The sequence below is a fragment of the Gymnogyps californianus genome, chromosome 5, assembly GCF_018139145.2.
Source record: "Gymnogyps californianus isolate 813 chromosome 5, ASM1813914v2, whole genome shotgun sequence".
Taxonomy (NCBI): domain Eukaryota; kingdom Metazoa; phylum Chordata; class Aves; order Accipitriformes; family Cathartidae; genus Gymnogyps; species Gymnogyps californianus.
The window spans coordinates 17,538,836-17,554,530 of record NC_059475.1 but is presented as its reverse complement, the minus strand read 5'-3'; the positions used below and the strand labels follow the sequence as shown (position 1 = coordinate 17,554,530).

The 15,695-nt window shown below is 38.3% G+C and overlaps 1 protein-coding gene across 1 annotated transcript in view; it reads left to right on the top strand.

Annotated features, from left to right (window-relative positions):
* KCNQ1 (potassium voltage-gated channel subfamily Q member 1) overlaps positions 1–15,695 on the top strand; it is a 368,161-nt gene that overhangs the window by 248,582 nt on the left and 103,884 nt on the right. Inside the window, exons 12-15 of the mRNA XM_050897770.1 lie at positions 3,809–3,884; positions 10,811–10,905; positions 11,606–11,652; positions 12,468–12,529. Coding sequence (XP_050753727.1) covers positions 3,809–3,884; positions 10,811–10,905; positions 11,606–11,652; positions 12,468–12,529 — 280 coding nt within the window. The remainder of the gene's footprint in view (positions 1–3,808; positions 3,885–10,810; positions 10,906–11,605; positions 11,653–12,467; positions 12,530–15,695) is intronic.

Sequence of the window (15,695 nt, the reverse complement as noted above, 5' to 3'; positions counted from 1 at the left end):
CCCAGTGGGGTGAGGAGGAGGAAAGCAAAGGAAAAAAAAAAAAGTAAAACTCGTGGGTTGAGATAAGAACAGTTTAATAACTAAAGTAAAATATAATACTAACAATAGTAATAATGAAATATAATAATAATAGTAATGAAAAGGAATGCAACAAAAGAAGGGGGGGGGGGAAGGAAAAAAAACCAGTGATGCACAATGCAATTGCTCACCACCCGCTGACCGATGCTCAGTTAGTTCCCGAACCGCGATCCGCGCCTTCCGGGCAGCTCCCCCCTGTTTATATACTGGGCATGACGTTCCATGGTATGGAATACCCCTTTGGCTAGTTCAAGTCAGCTGCCCCGGCTCTGCTCCCTCCCAGCTCCTTGCACACCTGCTTGCTGGCAGAGCATGGGAAACTGAAAAGTCCTTGGCTTAAGATAAGCGCTACTTAGCAACAACTAAAACATCAGAGTGTTATCAACACTATTCTCACACTAAATCCAAAACACAGCACTGTACCAGCTACTAAAAAGAAAGTTAACTCTGTCCCAGCCGAAACCAGGACAGGCTCAAAGCCTGATGAATGCCCAGGAGAGGAAAATAGCTTCGTTAACAAAAGGGCAAAAACCTTGTCTGCTGACCCTGTTGCTAACGCACTTATCAAACAAGCTTTCTCCCAAAGTTAGGCAAAACCAAACGTGTAAAAATATGAGGTATTTCAATTGCAAGAGAGCTTAGCTCCCACAGCTGCACTGAAGCAGGCAGGGTCTCTAGAGTATCCCCGTAGTCCCTAAAAACCCCTTCCACAGGGGCTCAGGGAGGGCAACTCTGCCATCGGAGACTCACTCTGCACAGCAGTACTTCTCCAAAGGGCATCTCCCGCTCGCTGTGAGGATGCATGTGCAGCGAAGGTATGTTGCTGCTGTCTGTAAGCACTCTCAGATGATGTCATTTCCCACCACACTCCTAAAAAAAAAAAAAAAAAAAAGGTATTCATGAAACTCTTGCTCTGAGGATGGTAATGTATTGAGTGGCTATATGGCATCTAAGCATGCTGTATGTCCCCAGAGGTTGCAGACAGCCATTCTGTAACCAGAATTCAGAGATGTCACAAGTGGCTGAACAAACAAATATCACGAGTTAATGGTTAAGCTCTCAATTTACTAAAGCATTTGTTACCAGTTTGCGAAAGAGATCAAACAACCGTGAATCATAACCTTGGCTACTAATTAAATCCTTTATTCCCTTCCCTCATTGCAGAAGCATTTAATCTTGGGGAATCAGGACAGCCTGTTGTGCAGAATTAGATTTTACAGCATAAGCAGAAACAAGCTTACTGTAAGGTTTCCTACTGGAGCTGGAAATGGGAAGGAATAAAATGAGAATATTAACTTTCCCTCCTGGCATGGAAGTTCATGTTAGCACTGAACAATGATTGATGTAAAATAGCTGCGTTGGAAAATAATTTTGGTGGTATGGTTTTGTTATTTCACTGAATGGCCAATATCATTTTTAATATCTGGCTGTCTTGCTTATAGATGAGACTCGTCATCTAGATAGAGAACGAGGGATTTGGTGTGCTTTACTAGTGACCGTCTGTCCCAAAGAAAAATATTTTACTCAGAAATAATGGACTGTGAAGAACACCCCAGAGGAAATGAGGCATAAACCAAAATACTACAAGCAGTTTTATTGCAATTGAAATTTATTTCTGTTTGTCATAAGATGTTTTTGTGTGCGTTTATGTATAGGATGTATAGCTGCATGACAGTTACACTTTTGCGCCTTTGATATTTAATAGCAAATTAAGCAGCATTTATCTTTTTGGCTCCCATCTCTGTGAAGCAGAACTTAAAAACCTCGAACACTTTATTTCCTTCGGTTTTTGGGGAAGTTGTCCTTGTCCCTAGCAGCAGAGTTGTGCAACAAGGGCTCACAGAACAGGCATACCACAAACTAGCATTAGGCTAACTCCGTTCACCAGGACTCAATCCAAACAGGCAGCCATTCCAGTTAGGAGGATCAAATTTCCATTTTTATAACATGAACTATGATCTTGCAGTGAGATCTGTGGGAGCAGGGACCTGGAGAGAGTCTCTCTCAGACACCTCAGTAAGGTGTTAAGAGGGAAGGGCCTCCCTATACAGGTCCAACTGCAGATTCACGGATCGGTGCATAACTATTGAGGCACAGTCGCTTTATATAAATGTACTTACAGTCTTAGCAATCTGTAGACCTGTAGTGAAAAGGTGTACATTATTAGTTTGAAAAGCAACTGTATTTTACACTGTATCCGGAGAAAGTAATCTTTTCTGTCGTTGCTAAATCTGAACAATTTCTGTAACAGAAGGAAACCACCTGAGAGGCCGTATCTACATGTAGAAAATGAGAGCTTTTTTTGGTTCTGTTTTTGGCTTTGCAGAAAGCTATTTTCCCACTAAAAAGTGTGAGTTTTCAGAAAGGGAACACCCCAGCTACCCTTGCCATGCTGTTCAGAGGACAGACATCCACCATTTGCACATGCAGAACTTCTGTTTGCTGGGGGAAATTTGTCCTGAGGAAATACGTGAATACTCAGTAAAATTCCAGGTTATATTTAACTGAAGAGGCTTGGGTGGTACCATGCTATATCATACCAAAGACCCAAACCTGTACAGAACTTAAATATGGCTTTTCCATCCCATAGTGAGTATGAAAGCTGTCAGGTTCAGTACGGACAGAAAGTACTGCCTAGTGACATCTCAATATGCCGGTCTATCAGTATTACTAATAATAATTTTATAAAGATAAAACATCTGGAATATCTAACTCTGCTTTTACTGCTGCTTCCCCAAAGCCATCACTAGAAGTCTATTTGGGATGAGAGTTAGAAATACTAGATGTTCATGCATTTAAAAAGGAAATAAAGATTGTGCAATAGTGTCATTTAAGCGCATCTTGATAAGAGTAATAAAATAAGCAAGTAGAATAAATCATCAGCACAGCTTAAATGTTTGATACTTTAATGTTAAGAAGAAAAATACGTAATTTTTGCAAGCTTTGAAAAATTTAAAATATCTGTTAATGAACTGTTTAAAAAATAATGTCCGATACTATGAAAATCTGTTATTTTAAAGTACAAAGAGCAAATTATTATTTTTTAATTCTGTTATGAGTTCATATGCATGTGCATGAAGAGGGGATATATTTGTTTAAAGACTTTTCAGATTATTTTGTCTTTATATACACTTACAGTTCGGTTTTGAGATTCATGTGTATGTAGATGTTGCATCCAGCTACCACAAGATCATTTGGATTGTTTAGCAGTCAACGACTCAAAAATCTTTAAAGTGTTTTTTTAAAATAATTTTTGAAAAACAAATTTGTATAAGCGAAGAAACACATTGTACAGGACTTGGGGGAGGGGGGTACCACAAAAAAACCCACAAAAAACCAAAAGCTGGATTTCTAGAGTGACTGTGTATAAAAGCTGTGCATGGCTGAATATGCAGAAACTTGATAGCTTTTTCTTTTTTTTTTTTGTGGAAATGAAACTGGGAAAGATGGGTGGAGGTTTGCTTAGACATAGGAGGAGGTTATGTGGACACCTCTTTTTACTGTGATATGTATGCAAACCTAGCATAGGTCAGATAAAATCCTGGATTTTTATAGCCTTCTTGAAAGGTGGGGAAGGTCAACATAATAGTGTGTTGTGCTCCCAGGCTGAGTTGCAACTACTTACGTTACAGATTCACGTGTTAGTGAAGCGTTTACTGCAGACTGTTATATTTATTGTCTGGATGGAGATGCTCTTTCACCCCACTCACCTTCCTCGTTTTTCCCACAGGCTGCGAGAACACCACCGCGCTGCAATTAAGGTGATTCGTAGGATGCAGTATTTTGTGGCAAAGAAAAAGTTTCAGGTGAGTTATGAATAGAAAGCTCCTTTTCTAAATAAACCCTTTTATTCTTCTGGGTTTTTTGGTTTTTTTTTTAGCAACTTAAGAGAAACTAACACAATTCATTTCAGTAATGGTGAGCTACACCCACTATTCTCTTCCTCCTTCAACAGGGTGGTCGTTTAGCAGCAGGTTAGTCAACTGTGGATGCATTGGAAATAGACTAAACTCCTGAAATTCTGAATTAAAATGTTATTTTCTGGTAATGGACTTGACCCTTAACCCTCTGTTATCGCTGTCTCTTTCTCGCAGTGCAAACATTCTCATATGTCTCCATTAATTCTGAGCTGTATGTTGCTGTCATGCCAAGTCAGTAGGATTAGAGATTAAAATACTACCTTAGCCTTGTTTCTGTCTCTTACTCAATGATAAAGAAGTCCTGATAAGAAACTGGGGTGGAAGTTTGTTAGCGTATTGGAAGGTTTCTCCTTCCTTTTCCCTTCTCCCCTCTGCATAGGTAGGAGACCTCCTTCCCAGTTTGTGAGATATTGGTTCTCTTTACTCCTCTAGCCCTCGCTAACATACGTTTCCTGTGTGCCACTTCACTTGCTGTGATATTGCGATACTGTAAGCATTTAACTGTAGCTAATTAACCTTGTTGCCTGGTCTGAATAAAAAATTCTGACTGCAAACTTTCTAAGAATGTGGTTTCTAAATCAATTTCATTAATCCAGTAAAAACACGTGTCAACAGCCTTCAGCTTGATTTAAACCAGGTGAATATATATATATGTAAGAAATATATTACTTAAGATTAATTATTAAGGGACAATCTCCGGCGAACAGGCTTGACAACTGAAAATGCAAAGAAAGAGAGGGGCTTAACTGCCCACATCCATTTTCATATATCACCTCGCCACTACTGCTTACAATAGACTAAAAAGCTTTCCCACCCATAATCTAGACCTCCCAAAAAGGGAGGGTGTCCTTTTTCCTTCAAATTTGAAGGGCGCAAAGTTTAGGATCAAAAAGATGATGATGGTGATGACTAACAGTCCAAGAGATCATTGTTTCTGTAAAGCGATGCTTGCTGCTACTTCAAAACCATGATTCTGACTTCTTCATTGAAATTTAGAAGAACTGCCTGAATTCTTTAGCAATTTTCTACTTTGAATCTTTTTATTTTTACTAAAATTCATGAGCTAATTTATGGCTAAGGTTGCCTGAGCTTTTCAGTAATTTGTTTCAGTTATGTATAATGTATTCAGACTGTTACCATTGAGGCTGAAATCTCCCATGTCCGGGGTTTTCTTGGACAGAGCGCTTTCAGAAAGTTTCTGCTAGCACATTTCACCTGTTATTTTTATTAGACTAAAATTAAGAAAGGCACAATGTCTGGACTACTTGAAAATAATTTTTATAGTCATTTTGTTGAGAAGATCCTTAACACTTGCTGGCCAGCACTTGTAACTTGGCAAGGGACGTGGCCCATTCCAGTGATGTGTCCACTGCTGTTCTGTGAAAAACTGCCTAAATGTGGCCAGTTCCATTAAACTTTAATTTATTCTCATTCTAAAACCTGATTGTGATCCTCTGCTCTGTGGTAATTACTGAATCATTGCTCTCATAAATTTAGATCATAAAATGTTTGCTGCGGTATTAACTAAACTGCTTAGAAACAAGAAATCTACACATTATGTATCTACCTCCCAAGTGGTATTTGTCAAAAACAGATTTTGAAAATGCCTGAACACTGTGTGCAACATTATCCACCTGGCAAATAAACGAAACTCCCCTGCGGCAGATGATTTGATAGAAGCTGAAAAAGCATTTGACTGAATAGAATGAGACTATTCAGTTCATACTTAAAACTTGTTTGTACTCGGTATCCCAGTTGCTAATCTGGCTTCTCAGTTGTACTCTCACTTTCACATCTGCAAAAGACCTGGTCTTGGCCATCTACAAAATCCTCAACAAGGTTGTCTCTCGTCCTTCTTTAGTAGTCTTTCTTCTTCCTGAGCTATCAATATTAGCTGTTACTAAAGAACTAAAAATGTCAGTTAGGCTGAAGTGAAACGTATCTCAAGTCACCCCTGCGTACAAGTGATAAGCTGCTGTTTCTGTCAGAAGCAGAATCTCCCAATAGGAATGTATGGGGGATATCTGATACTTCTCCATAATTTCTGAGTACAAGGTTATGACTGAGTTTAAAAATTTGGAGAGCACCAAAGGTACAGTTTTCAAAAGCACCTAAGTAACTTAATGCGCAAAGTCACCTTGAAATTCAAGCCACAAGGTGCTTTTCAAAATCTCTCCTGTAATTAGGAGATAACCACTGTCATTATTCTTGCCTCAAAAGTATGTTGCAAATCTGCTTTGTTCTATTGTATGCACATAAAATAGTCATAAGAAATTAAAATGTTTAAACATGTGCCAAGTAATGACTATACAGTTTCTAATAACCAGTCCAATGCAATATCTGAAATTAAGGTAAAGCAGAAGATGCATTTTAAAAATGTATCTTTCAGCATTTAAGAGGTCTGCATAGCTGTTTTCTGGTAGATATTTGCCTTCTAAGCTTTTCGTGTTTATGTGAAATGTATCTTCCTAAAAGAAAATTCGGATTTTTTTTTTCTATAACTTTTGAAAAAAAACCAAATTTCAGCTGAAGTCCATTGGACTATTCATGCTTAAAATTAGCTGGAACGTAAGTAATTGCAAGGCCAGCACTTAAAAGGAGTATTTTTTAGAGATGCCTCTGAACCTTTTGGGGAGGGGAAGCGTAGGAAGAAAGAGAGGAAGAAGAAAATTTTGCAAAATAGGTCCCAGCATGGTTCTTAAACTATACCAGCTGTTTGCAGGATACACCTGTATGCCTAAATTTGCCTAGATACATTTTTTTAAGAGCTCAATTAATAACAGGGAGTGATGGCACCACAAGGACAAAAGTCAGTTAGAAAGCAGAGCCTTCCTGTTTTAAAAAAAATTAAATAAAATAAATAAAGAGAAGCTAAACAGGGATACAAAGAAATTTCAAAGGACATGAGAAGCAATTCTTTATGAAGCATCACACTTGGGCATCATTTCCTCTTTAAAAGAAGGGGAGAAATTTATGCTCTATTTTAAAGTCCAGGTTTGAATAAAGTCCATATGATGATGTCCGTGTAAGAACCCAGCATAATATTATAAAGAATTAATACCTTTTTTATGGATGTGTTTATGCTCTTGTAAAGTCTGTAGGACTGTTTCAAATTGTGTAGGAAAGATCATATTCTACTAGTAATCAACACAAGTCCTGTGCCTCAGTTAAGGTGAATAGCTCACGGTTAAGGAACAGTACTTAGAAATCAATGGCTTTTTAGGCTTTTTTCACCCCACCTACCAAAAATGAATTTCATATATTAGTTATAAATCAGCTATCTTCAGCACAGTCTAACCTTACAACTGAATTTCAGAAAGAAAATCACCATACTTGGTTATTCCATTAGCTGGATTCATGAGTAAATAACCTTTGTCTTCCAATTAGGAAAGTTTCTAAATGTCTTAAGACTTATGCATATGGATACAACTGTGATATCCATCACAGATTCGGAGACCAGGGATTTAATCTGATTTCCCATTGTCATTTTGAAATCTTTTTTTTCTGTTTCCATGTGAATTCTTCCTGTTGAGTAAATCAGTTTCCTTCTAAAATATGTTTTTAACTTGTGTTATGTTTTTCACCATGGCAAATATTCTATACATAGCATAAACTAAAAATCCAGGTTACAGTTCCACTGATGACGTGAGTAACTGTTCTCTGGTTTGTTACAATTTCACTGGAAAATCTTGCATTTATAGTCTTGTAATTCATTATCCTATGTAATTCATTTGTTATGGTATGAATCATGAATTGTGTGTGTAATCTTTTCTAATCTCCACACTGGCCTGTAGCAAACAATGTGGTTCAGAGTGTCCTGTGCTTCAGAGGATGTTCTACCCATTTTATTTGACTGTTATTTGGTTACATTTCCCAGAAATTCCCCTTGCACGGATTCCCCTCACCCTTTCCTGGGTCTGCCTCCCTGCACATGCAGTTACTAGGGAACAGCAACGGCCAGTGGTGCATATTTAATATTTGACATTGGCTTTTGTGCCTTTTGCAAACTTTCTTATATGATGGGGGAAATTTTAACTCATTTAAGAAGATTTTTTCCATGAGTATTGGTTAATTAGCAGAGGGACGAAAGTAAAGAAGAGAAGTTAAGGAAAACTGTGGGGCTGGCTTCTACTTTTGTTTCTGCAGTACTCATCCATTGCCTGCTGCAGGTTTCTTTCCTTTTACAAAACTAACAAGTTGTCAACATCAAGAGTATTTTCTCTTGAAAGATCAGCTTTCAATATGAAGTAATTACAGAATAATCAGTACTGACTATTAAATACCCTGTCCTACTCACTCAGAAATTAAGCTTCATTCATAAATTCTATTTACTCCAGGTTTTCAGTTCTTGTTTTAAAGAGAGAGAAGCCCAGTAAATGAAAAACAGGCAGGGACTTACCTACTCTTTCTACTGTCAGACACCTGCACCAGAGTACGAGGACAGCAGGAGAAAGCTCTGCATCTTTATTCTTACTGAACAGCTTTTATGAACCTGGAGTTTTCAAGCTGATCTTGCAGATTTCTCTCTTGCTTATTTATAGTACAAAAATAATCCAAGAATTCATTTTTTTTTAATATCATCATGTTTACAGTACTAGTCCATGGAAAGACTTATGGGCTTATGCCATCACTGAATCATATTTCTTTCTTTGTGGATGTTAGTTATGATTTATATGTGTGTAACTGGTCAGGGTTCTTGGGAATTCTTCTGTGTGCTCTTTGGTTAGATTGAAGCAATTCCCATTCCTGTTTAGCCTTCCACTAGAGAGTATCTCATATTCACCCAAGGTTTGCAGTTGGCTTTGGGGAATCTGGCAGACTGAAATATAATTTGTTTGATGAAGTGATATTAATATGAGTAAAGATTATTAAAGTAATGATTCCTAAAATGTGGGAGCTGCCTCCCAGGCAGGTGCAGGGGACTGCGTGAAGGTGCCACAGCCTGGTTTTTATATTGCATCCCGCTTTCCTTTGGCTTGAAAAAGAAGGTATTTGTGGCATGGAATTGAGGAAAACCTGCAGCGTGTGAAATAACGTTAAGCAGTGTAGAGACATCTCCTGCTTTTGAAGTACAGGTGACAAAATATTTCTGAGACCTCAAGTGGGATACAAATTGTGGTATGTTAGAAGCTACCACTGTAAACTCTTTTCCTTATTCTCAAAAGATGCAAAAGGAAAAGTTGTAACTCAGTGTAACCAAGGTTTTCACCGAACCTTGAAAATTATCTACAGAGTATCTATAGACAGCATAATGAATGAGTCAGAAATATAGAATCATAGAATGGTTTGGGGTGGAAGGGACCTTTAAAGGTCATCTAGTCCAACCCCCTGCCGTCAGTAGGGACATCTTCAAATAGAGCAGGTTGCTCAGAGCCCCGTCCAACCTGACTTCGAATGTTTCCAGGGGTGGGGCATCTACAACCTCTCCGGGCAACCTCTTCCAGTGTTTCACCACCCTCATCATAAAAAATTTCTTCCTTATATCTAGTCTGAATCTACCCTCTTTTAGTTTAAAACCATTACGCCTTGTCCTATCGCAACAGGCCCTCCTAAAAAGTCTGTCCTCATCTTTCTTATAAGCCCCCCTTAGGTATTGAAAGGCTGCAATAAGGTCTCCCCAGAGCCTTCTCTTCTCCAGGCTGAACAACCCCAACTCTCTCAGCCTTTCCTCATAGGAGAGGCGTTCCATCCCTCTGATCATTTTTGTGGCCCTCGTCTGGACCCGCTCCAACAGGTCCATGTCTTTCTTGTACCAAGGACTCCAGAGCTGGATGCAGTACTCCAGGTGGGGTCTCACCAGCGTGGAGTAGAGGGGCAGAATCACCTCCATCGACTTGCTGGCATATCATTTATTGTTACTGTATTGTTTGACAGATTTGATTAGCATCTTTAAGAAATTCTCTATGAAAACGTTAAGTTCAGGTGTTACTGTTCAGTCTAATGTGTGAAGTTTACACCCTACTCCTCTCTCCTGTGTTGTGTTAGAGCTTCATTGCTGCTTCTCATACGTAGCTCTGGCACCGATTGGACTCTAGTTTCTGGATGTAAGATTAAGATATTTTTAATTTGTCACTGCACTTCGACAAGTTCATTCACTTGCTTTCCAGTTAGTCTTGTTGTTTATTGATTAAAATTATGGTCTTTTTCTTTAATACTACACAAAAGTGTTTTTATTACTAATAGGTCAGATTAAAGCTTTCCATGTATGAAGTGCAAATTACAGACACAGGGCTTTCTCCGTCATCATTCCTTGCACCAATGTTTTCCCAGTATTTCCCAGTAGATTTGAAAGCTCAGCCAGTCTTTCTGGAAGAGGAGATCAGTCATGCACCTTCAGCCAGGACTCTGCTTTAACTTTCCCATGGTTAAAAGCTGAACTGAGAACTCCAGCTGTCTTACTGCTGACTGAGAATAAGGGCTGGCGTGTGTGAAAGTCCTCTTTACTGTTCGGTGGCCAAGGAGTATGAGCCTTATTTCCAGAAGAAAACTAGAGTGACCACAAACTTCTGAGCAAAGTGCCAGATATAATTTTTTGGCCCCAAGTTCTTTTCGCCTCAAGTTCAGTGGATAATGTCTTGAAAGCTGTGTAGATGTGTAGTAACAAAAAGGTGGATGAAATCAGAACTGTCATAATTATTCTACAAAAAATGTATGATCATGGCAACAATCAAAGTATCTCAAATGTTTACGCAGTGTTAAAAGGGGTTAAAAGAACTTACTGTTTACTATTGAAAAAAATCTACATTACCATAGACTATTCCTACATCCTGTGGCTTAAAGGCATGTTTTGTTTGGTTTTTTTTATTTTACAGCAAGCTAGAAAGCCCTATGATGTCCGAGATGTTATTGAGCAGTATTCTCAGGGTCACCTCAACCTGATGGTGCGAATCAAGGAGTTACAGAGGAGGTATGTCACTAAAGTTCAGTGTCTGTATCCGTAAACACCAGCAGAGGGATGTTTGTAAATAAGTCAGTGATTGGCGCTGGGGATCAAAAACTGACAGGGTTACAGGTGCCATATTGGTAGGACTGTGCAAAGTTATGGAATATAAAATGGCATTCAAGTAAAGTTTTCTTTTCACACAGGAAGGAAAAGGCAAAGAGCTTAAAAATCAGATGATCAGGACTTAAAATTTTCATTATACTTACACGTATTGCCTCACTCCCTGCTAGCTTTGACTATACACTGTAATCCCTATATGTTAGGGGCTGTATTATACGTACAGAGTGAAATACTGTCACCTGCTTTGGTAGAATTGCACTTAAGAGCAAACTAAGAGACAACAGATAGATGCAACAAGTAAGCTGCAGAAGAATAAGGAAAAGAGGAAACAATGCTGTTCACGTGGAAAAGCGATGGGCATGGTAAAACTTTACAGTGGTTAAAGAAGCTAAAGACCAATCTAAGTCTAATCCCATTTTGTTATTATTTTTTTTAATTTCAAGGAATTCTTAGCCCAAAGCAACCGCTTCACTTGCAGTACAAACCAGAACTATTTGAACTTAACTTTGCTTGTTTGTGAAGAGGTCTCCCTGCTCCACCTAGAGAAAGTGAAGATGCTGGTTCAGGCTGATAAAAACTGAAAAAGATTATTTTTGTTTTATAGGTTGGACCAATCCATAGGGAAGCCATCTCTTTTTATCTCCGTCTCAGGTAAGTTAATATGAAGAATGTGTCTAAAGTTAACCTGTTGAAGATATAGTTAATGGAAAATACTTGTTAAAATACTTTTTATTTTGTTGCCAAATTTTTAAACAGCGCCAACCAGTTGTGGTCTGAAGTTTAGGCATCCACAATAATATTTAGTCATCAACACCTTTAAAATAGGGTTGTTCTTATTTAGATATTTAAAGCACTTACTTTCACTGAAGATTTCAAAATGTTGGCTCTAATCTCTCCGAGACTCACCATATTTTCAATAAAATGGCCTGCTATGATCACAGAGTTCCTATGAAATCAGTAATATTCACATAGAGCTTTGATAGCTTTGAAAAGAGACTGGAAAATGAGCACAAAGTACTAAGTTTGTTTGTGACAAGTCTGGCTGATGAAAACTCTGTGTTAATGTCATTTCCAAACTCATGTTTCTATATAGTTTATAGGGGAAAAGAAGATAAAATGTTACCAAATGCATTGTTCAAGTTGGCTGTAGAGTCTTTTGCATAGTGGCAGATAGTTTTTAAATAGCAATTAAAACATTAGCTAAGTTGGGAACAGTTTTGTTCTCCCAGGTTAAAGCATAAAACTAAGGTTGAAAGTGCCTTAAACTTAAGGGCTATTAAAAGCCATGGTGTGGGCTAATGCTATTAAAAGAAACAAAAAGCTGCTTTCAAGGAATAGAACTACCAGCCTGGCAAAGGTGTTCAGTTACACTGCGTTGGTGGGCTAGGTAAAAACACCCTGTTGTGGCTTGCTGCTATTTTGTTATACCACCATATATTAATTTGAAAATGTTTCTTGTTCCATAGAAAAAAGCAAAGATCGAGGCAGTAACACGATTGGTGCCAGGCTGAACAGAGTGGAGGACAAGGTAAGCCTCAGTTAGACTGGCAGTGAATGAGGACATGGTCTGTGATCGAACAGTGCTTGTTTCATAGGATGTGGGGAAAAATTCAACTTAAAATAGAGTTGAATGCCTGGCTTTTCCAGGTGATGGAGCGTAATTTTTGTAGCAGATTGCATTTTTGGTTCTCTCATGTCATTTTAACAGAATCAGAAAAAAACAGACTTTAATTGATTTCGGTCTCTTTTGGGACTCGCTTGGGGTTTTGATTTTTAATTGTATATATTACACATGTCTCAATGCTCTACTTCCTTCCTCCACAATAGATAAAAGGCTCTGTTCCTTTAATACCTCAGTATATTACGGTCCCTAAGATTTCCCTTTGATCGTTGCTCTGTTGTTTATATAACTCCACCTACAATTCCTCAGAGAGAGTGATAGCAAGCCTTGTTGTGTCCTGGTTTTCATTCCTTATGACAAATGGAGTTTCTCCTTTCAAGTGACGTGAAGCCAGGAAAAATCAGACTTGTTCTATAATCTCAAATTAACAGTTAAGTGCTTTGTAACCCTTTATTTCAATGCTGGCTGTGCTTGAAAAATCAGATGACAGGTAGAGGCTATGTCATTGTTAAAAAATATAGGTTTGCCTATGTTGGTATTAAGGAAAGAAAGGGAGAGTTAAGAGAAATGGTTTGAATCCTTTACTGATCTCTTATAGTGATTTGGTGAGGGGGTGAAAGAATTTTTTTACCTTAGGATTATTTCACTCGTGTATCTAAACTGTTCATTCGGTGTTAAGGAGTGAAGTTTTTTCTTGAGGAAAAGAACTTTCAGAGTGTTTCTTCCACAACTGGAAGTATGTGATAACTTCATGAAGGATTTGTTCTGAAGAAATATCCAGCAAATATTCTGCAAACCAAAAGAAGTGTGAGCAACACATCCCAAAGGATGCTAACTGAGCACCCTGATCTGTATTGATTCACTTGTGACATATCCATTCCTTACACATTTCTCCTTAAATACTTAAGATAAACTTGAATGATAGTACTCAGAACAGTACTTCAATCTATTGGAAATAAATGGCATTTTAAAGGGAACAGGTGCCTTTTGGTATATAGGGTGACACACAGAAAGGGTGAAGTAGAAGATAGGAAGGTACAGTGCATTTTGCATGATGAGGAATCAGTGTGCAGTGCTCACTCATCTCTGTGGTTGGTAAGTGTTCTTACACATGGAAGCACTCTCTAGAAAGTTTGGATTGCATTTATTTATTTTCTCTCCGTAATGTCAACTAAAAGTGTGGAACACTAAAAAATGTCTTGTGACTTGTGACAAAGAGCAATGACTTTTCAGTTTGGACAAATAATTCTCAAATGACAGCTAAAATAGCTTCTCAGTGCTATTTGTAAAATCTCCAACGAGCCTGGGAAAGCTTTGGTGTTGTACTGGCTCAGAGATAAGCTGTTTTGGGGTTATTAATTACTCTTTTTACATCCTTACAAATAAGTACACCGTGAATTTATGGTGACTGTTGTTTTATGTCTTGTAATGGGACTGTAAAACACTCCCTGTTTAATTTTAGTATAGCTGGGTTAAATTTTAGCCTTGTTTTAAGTAACAGACCCTTCTTTCTTTGCAGTTGCATGAGGTCATCTGTGGTTTCAGAGTTGTATGTTATCTGCCCTATACAGCTACTCCTATCTGCAGGAATTTTATCTGAAAGTAGCTGAAAGGCTAAAAATAGAGAATTTCGGTTGGACTAGGCAAACAGTGGTATACATGACAACACACTGGCAACACTGAAATCACATTTTTGCTGCAGCTGCAGATGGTGGCCAAAGCTATTTTTTTGGTATTTTCACTCTCCGAGATTGGCCTTTTCTTTCCTGTAAAGGACATGGTATGCTTTCAATATACAATTAAATCCTTCCTGAGCTGAGCACTATATAAAGGATATCTGTATCAGCTGTTTTTTAAGGTGACTGCGTATTTTACACAGTTACATCCCGTTTGGTTTGTGAATTAGTTTTGAATCTTGGACTTCTGAAGGAGAGATTTTCAGGGGTGCAGGCTAGTGTTAGCATCTAACCACCTTTTGTGCGTTTGAAAAATCTCCTTTAAGTCATTTTAAAATGAGCCGTAGCCTTCTGAAATTATTTGGACACTCCTGCTACAGCAAGAAATTACACGGTACTTCCCATGCCACAGGAATAAGCTGAGTTCTTCTAACAGATCTTTCTCAATGATTGATAGTATGCTCCTTGCAGCAGAAGGCTGGTGTTCAGTTGTCAGAAAGTCTGTGTTAAAGCAGAAAGAGAAGAAACCCTGAACTTTCATTTTTTTAAACTTTTGGGTCCTTCTGCTTATGGATGTCTGCTCTCAGCACAGGATCTGCTACTTGCACATCACAGAGGCGTAATCCAATTTTATGTATATTCCTATAGGCTTTTATGGAGCTGGATTTTAACTTGAGAAGCTTTTACAAATAAAGATAATTCTGTCTTCAAGAGTATTTAATCATATTTCTGGGACATCATGTCACTCTTGCAAAGCTTTTGTACTGGTGGCACAAGCAAACGTGCTCTAGAGGCATATGTATGGCTGGCAGTACAGAGGGGATGGCACGTGAAAGGGACATTTTAAAAATAAAATGCTTAGAGTCATACAGCAGTGTATTGGCAGGAATTATAATACTTTATGGCACAAATCTGAATTTCCAAGTACTGAAATCAGCAAAAAATCATGTTTTCTTCTTTTAAATTTAGGAACATGTTCATGTGAGGGAGAGAGTCCTGTAGAGTCTGTTCATCTTGTGCACTGAGTGAAACTTTGACCTTGTAATATATACAGTTTGTGATAATGTAACTAAAGATTGTTTCCTAATATGCAAAAGCCAGGGGGAGCAATCATGCTTGCGGGAGCCTTCCTGCAGATTCCTTCCCGTAGAATTTTGTAATTTTGGCAAGCAACTGAAAAGGTGGTTTTGTAAATGTAACTAGAAACTGCACAACCTGATAGGCCTTCATGAAAAGAAATCACAATCCAATATGTAATCACAGCATGTTTTGACTTTGCCATTGTTCTCTGCTGCTTATAAAGCTGAGGGTAGCAAATGCTATGTTCTTCTAAAGGTGTATTGCCATGGCTGAGTGCAGGCAGTTGCAGCACCCGCCATGCCCACACCCCGATCTGT